Source organism: Hydra vulgaris, chromosome 08 (genome assembly GCF_038396675.1).
Source record: "Hydra vulgaris chromosome 08, alternate assembly HydraT2T_AEP".
In the NCBI taxonomy this organism is placed as follows: Eukaryota; Metazoa; Cnidaria; class Hydrozoa; order Anthoathecata; family Hydridae; genus Hydra; species Hydra vulgaris.
The window spans coordinates 27292821-27309597 of NC_088927.1; the positions used below are offsets into that span (position 1 = coordinate 27292821).

At 29.0% G+C, this 16777-nt stretch overlaps 2 protein-coding genes and 1 long non-coding RNA gene across 3 annotated transcripts in view; 2 read left to right on the plus strand and 1 right to left on the minus strand.

Moving 5' to 3' along the window:
- Positions 1-16777, plus strand: part of LOC101240604 (large ribosomal subunit protein eL27) — a 47465-nt gene that overhangs the window by 6872 nt on the left and 23816 nt on the right. The window lies entirely within an intron of this gene.
- LOC136084254 (uncharacterized) lies at positions 1265-2351 on the minus strand. The gene is made up of 3 exons (XR_010640430.1): positions 2067-2351; positions 1647-1837; positions 1265-1519 (listed from the first exon to the last, which is right to left on the minus strand). It is a non-coding gene; the product is annotated as an uncharacterized LOC136084254 (long non-coding RNA).
- LOC136083715 (zinc finger MYM-type protein 1-like) lies at positions 8704-11153 on the plus strand. The gene is made up of 3 exons (XM_065803340.1): positions 8704-8929; positions 9005-10721; positions 10794-11153. The coding sequence occupies exons 1-3, from the start codon at positions 8716-8718 to the stop codon at positions 10927-10929; spliced, it is 2067 nt and encodes a 688-aa protein (XP_065659412.1). The 5' UTR covers positions 8704-8715; the 3' UTR covers positions 10930-11153.

Genomic DNA, 16777 nt, shown 5'->3' on the forward strand with positions numbered 1-16777 from the left:
CGCATTTTACGCAAATTTACGCATTTTTACGCATTTTTACCGACGGTGCGGTAACGCCGATGCTTAATTTGGAATAGTAAAATGTGCAAAACGATTAAAAAACGTAATTAAAAAAGTTTCGAATTTAAGTAACAAAATATTTTTAATGATTAAAACGTAATAGTAAAATTTATAACAAAAATTTATAAAATATGCATAAAAAAATATCGCGTTTTTTTGCAATATATATATATATATATATATATATATATATATATATATATATATATATATATATATATATATATATATATATATATATATATATTATATATATATATATATATATTTATATTTATGGTTAAGGCTATATATATTTATTTTATTAAATATGCACCAAGGCTAGGATTTCTATAGCGTATGTTTAAATGCATATAGGTCTTTAAATACATTAAAAGCCTTAGGGTTTTCGCCTTTTTTTTATCGTTACTAATGATTTTCAATGAAATATAACATCGGAAATAGCGTGATATTTCAGTGGGGGCCGGAGTACAAAAAAATAATCATAAAACACCATATAGTTCAACTAAAAACCTACAAAAATATATCCATCTAAACAATGGGGGGGGGGGGGGACACGTCCACCACGGCTCTCCTTCATTTTCTTTTCAGTAGTCCTTATATCTATCTAACTATATATAAATTCCAAGAAACCGCAAAAAATAAAAATAATTTTTTTAAAAACATACTTCTTCAACAAAAAATTTAGACTATAATAATTATTTTCTTTTTTGCCTAATAATGTTTTTAACAGAATTCTGGCTTTGAAGAAAGCCTAGTTTTTGAAGCAAACAAAACTGTGACATCCATAGCTAGAAAGAGTCGATTCTTTAGTACGCAAAGGAAACCACATCCAATGATATCTAAAATAAAGTAAACCCCTAAATTAATATCGCCATACCTATTTATGATGCCTTATAATAAATAATATCGCGGATAATAAATAAGGATGGCTTATGGCGCGGATAATAAATAAATATATAACTGTTATTATTGCATAATAAACATAATCAATCTCTAAAAAAATATGAACCGGTTTAATCTTGATATGAAAAAGATCAACATCCATCGAAGCAATCGTGCGGTTTTCATCATGTTGCGTAACCTTGCAATGATAGATAAGATAAAATATATCAGATATATAAAATTAAAAAAAAAATTAAGGCGAACAATTAACTAATGTATAATAAATTAACATGTAACTGTTATTACTGAATTAATAAATATAATCTTGAGGTCTTTAAGATAAATATCTACAGTAGCAAGCTGCCATCATAGTTAAAACCTTGCAATAAAAGATAAATGAAATTATATTAGATATTTAGCACAATAACTGAAAAACCCATTATAAATTAGAGAAGATAAGAATGATTTCTTAACTTAAAAAAAAATTCAAAATCACTTAACTCCTGATACACAACACATTTCCCATTACCAAACAAAAAAATCGATAGAAGTAGACCCTTCAATACTTTTTAACCTGAAATATAATAGATTTGATTATAAGTTATAATGAAAAGAAAGTTATATTGTGTTAGCGTAACTATCTGGTAATGGCATATGCCATTTGCCTAGAGTGTACTGATTTATTGTAACTAAACACTTACATCTCTCAATCCATGCAAGCAAAAGTCTGTCTTTCTGGGTAGAAACAATGTATAGCCATCATTATGATTAACATTAATTGTCATGAGCCAGGCAATTTGCTTATGTCAGATAGTAAATGAGCTTTGGTTTCCCATAGCTCGTTGCAACCAGGTCAACCCTGGTTGTTGGATATCGGTAACTAACCGACTACCTAAAATTACATTTCTATATACATATGTATATACATATATGTATACATAAAAAGAAATTAAATAATAATAAATCTTTTCATTATCTTAAAAAAAGGGGAGGGTAGAGAATATGATATACATTAGGCACTGTAAAACTTATTATAAAAAACAAAGATTAACCTACTATCTGTAAATAATATCTGTTAATGCGAGTTTATAAGACATACTATTATTTAAAATAACATATACCTTATTACACATTTCTATTATGTTATCACCATATCACCACTTATTATGTCTGCAGAAAGTTGATATTTGCTCACATCATACTCAACACCATCATCATCTTCATTCTCTTTTGGTTTCCAATAAGAAACTATATATACATCACTTTTCTTCTTTTTAATGCCAACAATTCTGCCGTAATATACATCCTGGGTGTTAGTGGCATTATCGAACTACATGTGGCAAATACTTCTTCCAATAGAAGCTCCAATAAGAATTTCTTCAATATCTGAGGCATCATTATTTTCTAGGTCAGGAAACATTTCTTTTACCTGATCAGGCATGCAATTTTTTGATATTTTTTCTACATTTCTGCGTTCTTAGTTTTCTTTTTTCTGAATTTTATCTGGTATTCGTTTTATCAATTCTAACTTCAGGTCATTATGACATTGCATATTTGTAAACCGCTTTTTTCTGGCATTAGAGATAGCCCATAATATCAATTTGTTTTGAATATCATTTGGCTTTTTGCATAGCAGTGCAGTTGTTTTATTTTTGCAAGCACGAAGTTTTGAAGAAAGAAAACAAAGAGTGGCATTTGGAGCTTTGTGCTTTGCAGCGCTAAACATACCCATAAGTTCTTCTGAATCAATGTTGTGAAGCCTAGCTGACTTAGTCTGGTCTTTAAGGTGATCATTAGAACTCATTTCAAATTGCCGCTTGTACAGCCTGTCAATGACGCTAATAACTGCATTAAGACAGTCAGCTATTGCTTTACTCATTTCATCAGTTACTGGGCAAAAGCTGATTATTGAATCAAAAACTACATCTTCAATATCATTACCAAAGAAATCAGTTTTTCGTTTAAGTAGAGATAAAGGATTCTTGCTGCTCTCAATAAGAGTGTTCCAAACATCTTTTACTACCTGAATGCCAGATATGTAGTCAAGTCCCATACCTGGTGCAATATAAAATTTTGTCATCCAAGGACCAGAAAGTACCTTTCCAATTAAAGCTAAAACACACAACTCATGGATACCTAAGGTGAAAAAGTTAATTAGTAACAAAGAATAATCTTTGTTTATAATAGTCTTTACTCCCCGTTAATCTTGCAAGTGTCTATTTGTAATTTGTATTTGTAACTATATTTGTAGTTAATTCTATAGCCTATAATATTGTGTAACACTTTATCAAATGAACTGAACAGGTATAAAAAAGAAAAAAGATACCTGTTTCAGATGTAAAGTCTTGAAATAAACTATTTTGCAGACCTCCGCATAATGCCAAGCCAGAACACAGAAATATCTTTAATATGGCATAATGATCGATCAAAATACCACACGTGTGAAAAAGCATATGTAGTCTGTTGCCTCTATAGCGCGGTAGCAATCCTCTGGGCAACTTGTGTTGGTCCAAAAAGGTTACAAAACCTTTTGGATCACCTATGAATATCATAAAAAAGCTCATTTTGGCAATTGCAAGAAGAATGTGAAATAAAAACATGCACTAGTTATAATATCTTATTTTAACTCGAAATTTTATTCAGAAAACTAAATATATTTAAGTAAAAGAATGGTTTAGATTAGTTAGAGTACCTTTAGCATCCTTGTAGCGAAGTTTGTTCAGCTGTATAACAATGTTTGCTGCAATGCAGTCTCTTCCAAAAAGTTTCCCTTTTGAAGTCTCTAATGCTTTAAGTGAAGACTTACAAGAGCTGGTCATTGTGTCTAAGGGGTGAAAGTGACAGTTTAGTTCATTTAATGATTTCTGCCAAACAAGGTTTAACTTTGCGATTGTTGCATGGTTTGTTGCAACTCTGTCACTCATTGTATTTGTTATGTTCCCAATAATAGTGCTTCTTACGTCAGTATATTTGAGCTGATAGAAATCACTATATAACTTAGCGAGATTATCAATAGACTTTGTAATATGACTCTGATAGTCATAAGCTGTACCGCCAGGAAGTTGATCAATAGCTACAACCATGCATACTGATTCTGTTGTCAAGTGCACAGCATTTACATGAACACCCTCCTGGGTTGTTGCATCAAATCCAAGTGTCAGATCCTTTGTTGTAAATGCTATCTCAGCAGCCTGTAAGTCTGAAAGCACACCAAGCTCAGGCATCATTTGTTCTACAGTTGTACGATGTGGAATTTGACTAAATCGATAGCCAGTATGTTCCCCAATTTTACGGAGCAGAGATGGCACACTTTGTGTAGGAACTTGGCACACAAGCATGTCATATATAAGTCTCCTAATATCTGCTGAGTAGCATTTTTCATTTTTGGTGTTTTGTGTTACTTGCTGAATTTTCTCCAACTCTTCTTGTAAATTCAGAATGTCGTTTTGCAGTACAAGAATTGCAGAATTTTTTTCAGCAAGTTGATGGCTTAACATTACTTTTTGATAAGAAAATGTTCTTTGCGTGGATGTCAACTGTTGTTTCAAACAAAAAATATGATTTTAAAGTTTTTTCAACTGTAAATTTAAAAACTTTTCTTTTAATTTTTTTCTAAGTTGAGAAATTACCTTTTCCTTACAAGTAATAACTTGATTTAGATATTTAAATCTGTATGCTCTAGCCTTTGTCTTATCTTTTAAACCTTTAATATCCTCTTTATGCTTTCTCTTCTTAATTGCCATTTCGTTTGCCAAAATGGTTAATCTCTTTCTCATAACCTTTTTTCTGGGACTCAACTGGTCAGCTCTCAAACTGGATAGTGGTTCATGAGAAGAGGTTTTTAAAGTAGGACGAGATAAAGGAGATAAGTGATCACTATTTGATACAGATGAAACACTGATTTGTTGAGAAGAAAATGAAGAACATGTAGGAAAGTCAATTGAGGTTGCATTCAATTGCAATGTTTGTGCCACAGCAGATGTTGTTATTTGGTATGCAAAGAGCATGTTGCAGATGTCAACAAATGGTTTCGAATTTCGTGAAAAATGGTTTACAAAGACTTTCGATGTTCTAACTAGTTGCTGAATCTGACTTATACAAATTTTGATGTTAAAATACTTACCGATTAGTTCTACAGTTACTTTATATGAATCATTGTTAGTTCCAAATATATGCAGTACATGTCCATTTCTACAGCCAATATTTAAATGAGCTGGTATTGGAAAATTACAAGCTAAATAAGTTTTAGCTTTACCATAAAAAAGATTTGTTTTCTTGTAAGGTCCCATGATGCAATAAATTAAATTCAACAATCATAATACTACTATTTAATTGGGTCGGCTATTAATCATAATTAAATGATTTAAAAAATCGCCATTAATCTATAAAAATTTTTTTAAATATACGTATAATTTTATATATCATATAAAGCTTAAGGTGGCTATATGGTAAATTATGGGTATGGAAAAAGCTGAGAAAATGCTTATGTTTTTAATGAATTTTATGCAGAATCATCGTAAAATAGTGTTATACAATTTTAATTTTAGCATTTTAAATTTTATTTGGCAGAATTTTGTCTTTGCACTAATTTTGGTGGGTGAAAGAAGTTAGCTATCAAAAATAAAATTAATATATAACCACTTTAATTATACTTGTTAGTTTTTGTGTACATCATTTAACAATTTTGAAAAGAGAAAACCCAAATATCCTTAGTAGTAAAAGGCTATTAAAAATAAAGTTTGTATAACAGTTCTAATAAAATATATCATTATAATGAATAAAAAAATCAAAAATACTGAATTCTCCACTGTCAAAAACCGCCCCTCCCCCTAACACTATGTAACGGAAGTGGAAATACATACCTCCACTGCGCGGAACAATATGGCATGTGGTCATGAATATTTTTTGATGAAATTTGGCAGGCACATAGAAAATAGATGTATACAGTTGCCTTAAAAATTTTAAATATGTACCAACATGCCTTCAATATTAATGCACCTCCGGAACAGAAACAAAATTTAAAAACGAATGAAAACCACTGGTAACTGTAAAAAAAAAACAGAATTTATAACAAAAAGCAACAGTAACAATAGCAGAAACAGTTTTATAAAGTGTAACAGTAACAGTAACACTAAAAGAGGTGGAAATGGTACCTCCACTGGGTCGAAAAATACGGTATTTGGTCATGAATATTTTTTATTGAAATTTGGCAGGCACATAAAAAATAGATTTATACAGTTGACTGGAAAGATTCAAATATGTACCAACATGCCTTCGATATCAATGCAGTGCCAGAACAAGAACAAAATTTTAAATAGCAATAAAAAAACTGAAAAAGTTATTACACGTAAAAAAAAACCATAATTTATTCAAGATAAAACATTCTACTTTTTTAATAAAATCTAAGCTGATATAAAATTCTAAAAAAAAAGACAAATAAATACATCTTTACCACACCGACTTCAAGCACGCTGTGAAAAAAAGTCACAAATTTTTACTTTGAAATCAATGCCGTAAAAAGCCAGATACGCACATACCTATATATATATATATATATATATATATATATATATATATATATATATATATATATATATATATATATATATATATATAAATATATATATATATATACATATATATATATATATATATATATATATATATATATATATATATATTTATATATATATATATATTTATATATATATATATATATATATATATATATATATATATATATATATATATATATATATATATATATATATATATATATATATATATATATATATATATATATATATATATATATATATATATATAAGTAAATAAATTATGTTAGTGTATTTTACAAATAGAGTGCTCAATGTTCTTAAAGGACAAGGCCATCTTCCTGATGAGCCTACTGATAGCAGAACAACTTCTTGAAGAAATTTAGATAAGTGTTTTTACTAATTTATAAATGTATATATATATATATATATATATATATATATATATATATATATATATATATATATATTATATATATATATATATATATATATATAAATATATATATATATATATATGTATATATATGTATATATATATATAAATATATGTATATATATATATATATATATATATATATATATATATATGTATTAGGGTGACTCTTAAAAAAAATTTTTTGAAAAAAACCTGTTCCTACCCCTTTACTTTGTTATATATAATACTATAACACTAGGTTTAAAATTTTTTTGAACAAAAAATTTTTTTAAAAGGTAGCTCAAGACCCTTAAAAATTTGACTAGTCCCTAAAATTTTGAAAATAAAAGTTCTTCTAAAGTATGTCAACCTAGTACCGAAAAGAAGCGAAATTATATAAAAACTTCAAAAACAGTAATCCAGTGCCGTGGCAAAGACCCCCCAAACCCCCCATTTGGGGGGGGCCCACGAGATATAAGGGGCCCGTTTTTTAAAAAATGATAAAATTTTTTATGGCATTTTATTATTTTAACAGATAATTATCAATTATATTCAAACTATAAAATAAAATAAATGCTACTAAGACAATTTTAATGTGAAAAAAAACAACTGATGAGAATGGACATCCTTGTTTAGTTTCTGTATCTATATAGTAGCTTAACTCTAAAATTTTTACTCATACTTTTATGAAAAACACGGAATTTTTTAATCTTGACATGTTTCGTAGTTAACATACTACATTTTCAAAAGATTAAATAACAATTTAAAACTCTGGATATAAATATAAAATCAAAATTTGAAGACATTACAGAGAAATATTAACCGACAAATAGAATTGTTACAAACCAATAAAAATTATAATACAAATTATGATATCATAAATAGCATGCAAAAAATTATGTAAATAAAACAAACTAGATTGACAAATTTATATTATAATGAACAGTTTATTTAAAGATGAGTTTTCCTATTTCACATGGAGTTTTCACACCGGGATATTTCCCGGTGGGCCGTCAGCAATACAACATTTTAAAATTTTATAATATTTTAAAAAGTATTTTCTTTAATTTTTTTAATAACTTTCTAGAATAGTAATAAAAAATTGTGAGTTGAAATACGATTTGAAATATTGATTTCTGCGTGTCAGTTGCTTCATTTGACTGTATGATGTGTGTGTAGTTGGTTAAACCGAAACGCAATCGTCATTATTCAAAATTCGTAGTGAGCGTGGCTGAATCAGCTGAGCCGGTAAGTTTATTATTTTTAGGAGACATTATTATTTTTCATTTAATTTATTTGTATAAATTAAATAGGTATAGTACTATAGTAGGACCTAAAAGTAAATTTTATAAACTATCTGTTCTATTTTTAGGTATTAATTATTGGAATGAAGAAAGTGAAAAGTGGTGCAGCTAAGAGAAGAGAAGCAGCTGCAGCCAGGGAAGTAATAACTAAGTACCCCAAACTTACACAATTTTTGAAACCAGCAGTTCAAGCTGATGGTGAATCAGTAGCAATAACAGAAACCAATAATGATGTTACAGCCAATGCAGAAAATGATTCTGTTTCTTGTTTTGGTTTGTCTGCTGAAGGAGACTCTAATATGGCAATCTGTGAGTGTATACCAACTGCCACAACACTGCCACTTCTTTTTCTCAGTGATGATCCTTCTGATTGGCCAGAAAATGTTTCTGATGCACAGAGGTGTGACATTGTTGAACGTGGTGTAAAGCAAATTGAGATTTTCCACACAATCAAGAAAGACGACGATTTTCAGTGACTTATTATAAACGACAGATGAAGAATGGAGAAACTATTGTACGGTCATGGCTTGTGTATTCTATGAAAAGTAATAAAGTTTTTTGCTTCTGTTGCAAACTTTTTGGTATATCAGATTCACCATTCCGACAAGGGATGAACACATGGGAAGGTTTATCCAAAAAACTGAATGATCATGAAACAGGAAGTACACATCTCAGGTGCTTTGAACAGTGGATGACATTACGAAAAGGTAAACTGTTTTAAAAAAAATTTTGTCATTAAATATAATAAATATTTATATATTTTACCAAATTCAACATTGCAGGCATAATGAATCAAACAACCATTGATGAGCATCAATACAAGTTGCTTCAAAAAGAGCGAAAATTTTGGAGAGCAGTATTGGAACGATTACTAGACATCACTCTATTTCTTTCTGCGAGGAATCTTGGATTCCGTGGTTCACAAGAGGTCATTGGTTCCAAGAACAATGGAAACTTTCTTGGGTTGTTTGAATTGATGGCGAAGTATGATAGTGTGCTCGATGAACTTTTACGTCGGATTCAGAAGAAAGAAACTAATGAACATTATTTGAGCAATGATACCCAGAATGAGTTGATTGAATTGTTAGCCAAGGAGATTGAAGCCGAAAACCTTTCCAAAGTAAAGAAAGCGAAATATTTTTCCATTATTTTGGATTGTACGCCAGACGTTTCACATAAAGAACAAATGAGCATAATCCTACGATCAGTAGTTTGCATTCCTGGGACAGGTATCAACATTTCTGAAAATTTCTTTGGATATCTCAAGGTAGATGATACCACTGGAAAAGGGCTTTTGGATGCCTTTCTAGATCAGACAAAAAAGTGGGAATTAAATATTCTTGACTGTCGAGGCCAATCCTATGATAACGGTGCTAACATGAAAGGAAAGGCAAAGGGTGTTCAAGCTAGGCTTCTTCAAATGAATCCCAAAGCTCTATATGTTCCGTGTGCAAACCATTCACTTAATCTAGTCATTGTTGACGGTGCAAAGTCATCCAACAGTGCAATTACTTTTTTCGGAGTTCTTTCAAGATTGTATACACTCTTTTCATCATCTCCTGCTCGATGGCATATTTTAAAGTCATGTATACCCATTTCTGTCAAGCCTCAATCCGATACCAGATGGGAAAGTAGAATAAACTGTGTGAAACCTCTTCGCTATCACCTGAAAGAGATATTAGAGGCATTAGAAAAATTGGAAGTGTATGCTCTAGAGAAGAGAGATGGCGCAACAGCTACAGAAGTATGTTCGCTGATGGAATATATGATGACATGGCCATTCATATTGTCAATCGTTATTTGGTATGACGTTTTATACCAAATTAACAAATCAAGTAAGCTTCTGCAGTCCTCTACAACTTCCCTTGATGTCTTGGATAGTGAAATAAAGGCCACATATACATTTCTTCAGCAATATCGTGAAACTGGATTTTCAGACGCACACATGAAAGCATCAGAAATCGCAGAAGTGTTGGACATTGCAAAAATTTTTCCAGAAGTGCGTTCCCGACAAAAAAAGATGATTCATTCATACGAGTGTGCCGATGAAGCTCACACCATCCAATTAGAACAGAAGTTTAAAGTTGATTTCTTTTTACCACTCCTTGATATGTCAATGGGATCAGTAAAGGAGCGTTTTGAACAAGTCAGTAGTATCACAGAGCTCTATGACTTCCTATACCGTTCTGAGAATCTTATTCAAATCTGTAAAGAAAATTCTTTGTCTTTATATTGCAAAAATTTGCAAGCAAAGCTTGGCGATATAGATTCGGATGATCTGGAAATGGAATTAAAACGATTTGTCATAGTGGTACAGGAGAAAGAAAGTACTCACATGAAATCTGCACATGATTTTCTTAATTACATTTATAAAGAAGAGCTGCAAGAAACTTATCCAAATCTTGCCATTGTGTTACGCATAATCCTTACCTCACCAGTAACTGTCGCAAGTGCTGAACGTAGCTTCAGCAAGCTAAAATTGATTAAGACTTTTCATAGGTCAGTATATTTAATCTTGCTACTTTATACATAATAGATGTAGCTCTATGCATTTCTTTTCACTTTTTATAGGTCAACAATGGTTGATGACCGCTTGTCTTCTCTGGCGATGCTGTCAATTGAGAACGATGTGGCAAGAAAATTAAATTATGAGGAGATAATCAACAAATTTGCAAGTATGAAAGTTCGCCACAAGTCATTTCTGTGACAATTGTGAATATGTGATTTATTACAGGTTTTGAAGTATTACCAATATAATATAACAAACATTATTCTGATAATTATCCGTACATATACGTTTGTCTATACTTATATGTCTTATTTTTGATGTTTTTAGCCTTTAGAAAAAATGTGACGCATATATATCCTGTAATGTGATGCCACAAAAATAGGGCCCAAAAAAATGATTTGGGGGGGGCCCAAATGTACCACGCCACGGCACTGAACTATATATATGTTACTTATTATGAGTTTGTATTTAGAGGAAATTGAAAAAAATAAAATTTATATATAAGATTCAACAAAAAAATTACATTGATATTGTAGCATATTTAAGTGAGTTTTTACAAAATAGAAAGCAAAAAAATTGTTTTTGAAAAAAACTGTAAATAACACGAAATTTCAAAATCAACTCCAGAAAAATTGTTGTATAAATCAAACTAGAAACTTATAGCAACTCAAAAATTTTATTAACGAAATGATCCACATATACACACGAAAAACGATAATAACAAATAACGAAACAATCCTCATGCACACACGCTAGAAGAATATTAAAAGATTTGGTACCTAATATGGCTATTATTTAAAAAAGAGGGCATCAATAAATGGAAAAAAAGAAGACATCAATAAAAGGCATCAATAATTGAAACATATGCAGCGGAGAAAATAGAATTAACCTCAACTTTATTTTTCGTTCTGATTTAATTAAAATGGCAATGAAACAATTATTAAATCTACCCTATTTCTTATTATCTTCTACAACAGTTAAAAAGTTTATAAATTGGTATGTTTAATTAATTACAAGTGGAAAAAAAATTAAAAGTGTTCAATTTGTGGAGAAAATAGAATTAGCCTCATTTAGGCTATATACAAGAAAATACAAAAAATATTTTGTTTTACGCTCATTTAATATTTAGAATTGCTTCCTGAATTTTTAATGACTTCAGATATGCGATCTGATCTGTTTTATTGGATAGTTTCTATAGATATTTTATTCCAAGCTTCTATGATACAAGTTTTCAGCTCCAATGCGGATTCATATTGCTTACCATTTTCATAAGCCTTTCTAGAAAGCATTCCACAGAGATTTTTAGTTTGGTTTAAGACCTAGACTGCATGCGGGCCATTCTATTACGTGAAAATTTTTCTCTCTAAACCAAGCTTTTGTAAGCTTTAAGTTATGTATAGCAGCATTGTCTTTTTAAAAAGTGAAACTTTCACCCATCAATTCTTCACCATGTTCAAGCAAACTAATTTCTAATAAGTCAATGTAGCTCTGTGAATTCATTTTTGTTGAAATCCATGCTAGTGGTTATTTTCCCGCATAGGAAAAAGCCCTCTAAACCATAACAGTTCCACCACCAAAGATACGACTCATTTGAGTTTGTTTTTCTTTTCAAAGATTGTGTCAGTAATATTGATAGCCATCAGGACCATCTAGATTGAAATTTTTTTCATCAGGAAGAGTGGCATCAAGAGAACTTGATGCCACTCTTCCTGCGAAGACATGTGTTCTTTTGCAAATTGTAATCTAATTTCTCTATGATAAACAGTAAGTTTTGGTCTCGGTTTACGCTTTTGCAAACTGTGTTTGGATCTTCATGTAAGATTTGTCTCACACGTTTAACAGTTACAGGTAGTTGTAAATAAACATGAATTTGAGATGTAGTCATGTGCTTAGCAGCAGCACGACGTACAATAACTCGTTTAGCACAATTATCAATTTTAATTTTGCCACCACTTTCCTTATAAGCTCCATAGTTAACGCCAATCTTAAAGTAACTATTAACCACTTTTGTAGATCTTTTAATTTTCTTAGTAATTTCCCGATTAGATAAGTCTGTATCTTTACATACTTTGATTAGTGCTAAGACTTCATTCGTTAAATGCTTACCACGTCCCATTTCAAATTCAGGTATCAAAAACCAAATGTTAAAAACTTTATGAGCCATGATTTTACAGTCTTTTTTTAACTTAGAAATGAGGGGCTCAGCAGAAAAGTGGTCTTACCCCCTTTTTTGAAATTTTCCGGATAATCACTGCAAACTGTACATTGAGTACGTAGTTTGTTGTGGAAAAAGTGCCTAACCCCAAATCAATCAATCAATATCAATCAATCAATATATTTCCACCTTAATAACTGTATATAAAAATACAAAAGTGAGGGACAGTTACTAACAGTTACAAACTGATGATGCATAAATACCTACGATGGCATAAAAAACAATTATTTTAAAAACCAAAAGTAATAATAATATCAACTAAAAACAATAATAACAAAATAATAATAAATAATAATAATATTAAATAAAAACAATAATAACAAAATAATAATAATAATAACAATAACAATAATAATAATAGATTTAATGAGGCAAATCATAACAGTAGCAGTAAATAAAATTAATTAGTAGTAGTTAAAGTAGTAATAGTGGTTAGTAGGAAATAATAACAAAATAAAATAATATCTAAGATATGGTAAGGTTGTCATATTGGCATATTGTATTGTTAGTAAGAAGTTTTTTTTTTTAAGTTTTTTTTTTTAATAATTTTTTATACATTTTTAATTTATACATTAAATTTAAATTTTTTGTATTTAAATTAAAAATAAAATGTAATATTTAATGTGATAATATATTAAAGTGAAATATATTATGATTAATATACTAAAGTGAAATTTTAATTTTTTATTTTTAATTATATTATTTCAATATATTTTGATCATTTTTTGTTTGTTTGTTGTTGTTATATATAAATCCATAAACACATACCTACAAATACACCCATACACACAAACATAAATAACATACCTACAACTACACCCATAAACACTACCATACAAAAACAGCCATAAACCCATACCTACAAATACATCCAAACACACAAACATAAATAACTTCCATACACAAACATACATACAGTTATACATACATATACACACACATATACACACACTCATACAACACATATGTACACAGATACATATACACACTCATACAACACATATATACACAGATACATATACACACATATACTCATACATACGTATGTATGCATATATATATACACACATAGTTTATGTAAACAATCACATATATCATACACACATATATTCTACACAGATATACCTATACATACACATATACTGATATACTTATTTTGTAGTTTCATTTGGTATTTGCCTGATAAAATCCTTTACTTGTTTAATAAACATTTTTTTATTTACTTGTTTGGTAAGTTTTTTAATTTCAATAGGTAGGGAGTTCCAGGAATGAATTGAATGATTTTTTATTGATGTGATACCATACTTAAATGTCTGATTTGATGAGATTGCTAAGTTGTTGTAAGATACAGATTTAAGATTGTGGTTGTGGATATTAGCTGTAAACTTGAAATAATTGTTGAAGACCGATGGTATATTTTGGTGTATAACATCTCATGCGAAGGCACTGTTCAACAAGTAGATCATTTGATCTAATTTCATTATTTTTGAAAGACTATATAGTACATCCGAGTCAAAATTATTTGGCTGAAAGTGAATTATTCTCAAAGACTTATTTTGTAGATTTATAAGGTTCTTTTTATTTAAAGTATAATTCTGTCCCCATATCTGGCAGCCATAGTTAAGGTGTGACCCAAAGATGGCATACCAGATATTTAATAAGGTTTCATAGTCTACAAAATGTCTTACTTTTGCTAGCATCCCATTTGCACGACTCAGTTTAATAGAGATCGACTTTAATTGATGATTAAACAAAAGGTTTTCATCTAGTATTACACCAAGGTACTTGATTTTATCAATACTATATAGTTTTTGGCCACTTATTCTGAAATTTAATTTTTTTTCAATTTTTTTGCCTTTAGATTTAAAGAGGGTAATTTCGGTCTTTTTTGTATTTAGTGAAATTTTGTTTGTACGTAACCACTGAACCAAACATGATAAGTCATAGGTTTAATAGGTTGGTATCATCAGCAAAATGATAGGTTCTGGAATATTTGATACATGTGTTGAGATCATTTATATATACAAGAAAGAGAAGAGGACCAAGGATTGAGCCCTGAGGAACACCTGTTGATATTGGTTTAATAGTAGAAGATGTATTAGCAATATCCACGAATTGAACACGATTAAACAAGTACAATTTAAACCATTGGAGAGCAATTCCTCTGACACCATAATGACATAACTTTGATAGCAGGATTTCATGATCAACTGTGTCAAATGCCTTTTGTAGATCCACAAACACTCCTCCAGCAAACTGTTTTTGATCAAGAGCCTCTCTTATTGTTTCAGTAATATCAATTAGGGCATGGTTTGTACTATGATTTTTGCGAAATCCATAAACCATTTTTGCGAAATCCATAAACCATTTTTGCGAAATCCAAAACCCATCCATACAGTGCTACTACCTATAATCATATTTACTTTAACAGAAAAATAAAATTTGAATTGTGGAAAAGTTGCCTATCCAACAATCAACATGGCGAAAATGAACTGCTTAGATTTGGAAGAGTTTCTAATGAAAAGTGATTGTGATGATTCAGATGCAGATAACAACACTTCTTTAGAGGATGATGTTAGCAAAGTTATGTATATAATTAATGTAGCACCAAGATATACTTTTCATTGAGTTTATCATACAATAGTATAGTTTCTAGCCTCAATGTTGTTTAGGCAGGTTTTCTTCTTCTAGTTTTTCAAAACTGACATGCACTTTTTTATTTCAGTTTCAAGTATTGGGGATCAATATGTTGAAGAAAACGCAAGACCTATATCTATACTAACAGGAGTTAATGGTATGTACAATTTGTCTAGAACTAAATGGGCTTATAAAAAGAATTTTTTAGTCTTATTGATATGGCCTAGGACTGATTATTTACATTGGTGTTAGGCCTAGCATTAGACTAGCTAGGGCCATTTAGTTTGTTTTGTTAGGAATTCTTTTCTTGTTAGAAAATAATTTTTACCTAATATTTTCATTGCAGATTCAAATGTTAACCTTGTTGGAGAAGTAGGAGAGGACGACGACATCTCAAAAAAATGAATAAACATTTTTCAACTAAATATAATATTTTACTATTTATGAACAATACAAACAATTTTTATAGCATGAGCTAAGTCACAATTGAGAAAATTAACATAATAAATTCTTATATCAACAAAGTAGTGTATCAATTTTTGATTGAAGATTAAAAAGGAATGTATAATTGCAGTTTTCTTTAAAAACTGTAATGATTCCTGCTTTATGTTTGGTTACAACTATTTTATTAATGTTTACATCTAAAATAAAAAACTATGCATACATATTTATATAATATAATGTCTTTACATATGTTTATATGTGCGTGTATGTATATATATATATATATATATATATATATATATATATATATATATAATATATAATATATATATATATATATATATATATGAATTATATATATATATATGAATATATATAAATGAATATATATGAGTTATGAATATATATGAATTATACATACATATGAATTATATATACTTATATATATATATATATATATATTTATATATATACATATATATATTTATACATATATATTTATACATATATATATGAATATATAAGAATTTATATATATATATATATATATATATATATATATATATATATATATATATATATATATATGAATATATATAAATGAATATATATGAGTTATGAATATATATAAATTATATATACATATGAATTATATATACATATATATATATATATATATATATATATATATATATATATATATATATATATATATATAACTCACACAAAAAAAGTACTGTTTACGATAAC

Coding starts and splice junctions, on each gene's coding strand:
- LOC136083715 (XM_065803340.1), top strand. CDS start 8,716: ATGAAGAATGGAGAAACTATTGTACGGTCATGGCTTGTGTATTCTATG. Junction 8,930..9,004: donor GTGGATGACATTACGAAAAG/GTAAACTGTTTT, acceptor TCAACATTGCAG/GCATAATGAATCAAACAACC. Junction 10,722..10,793: donor TTGATTAAGACTTTTCATAG/GTCAGTATATTT, acceptor CACTTTTTATAG/GTCAACAATGGTTGATGACC.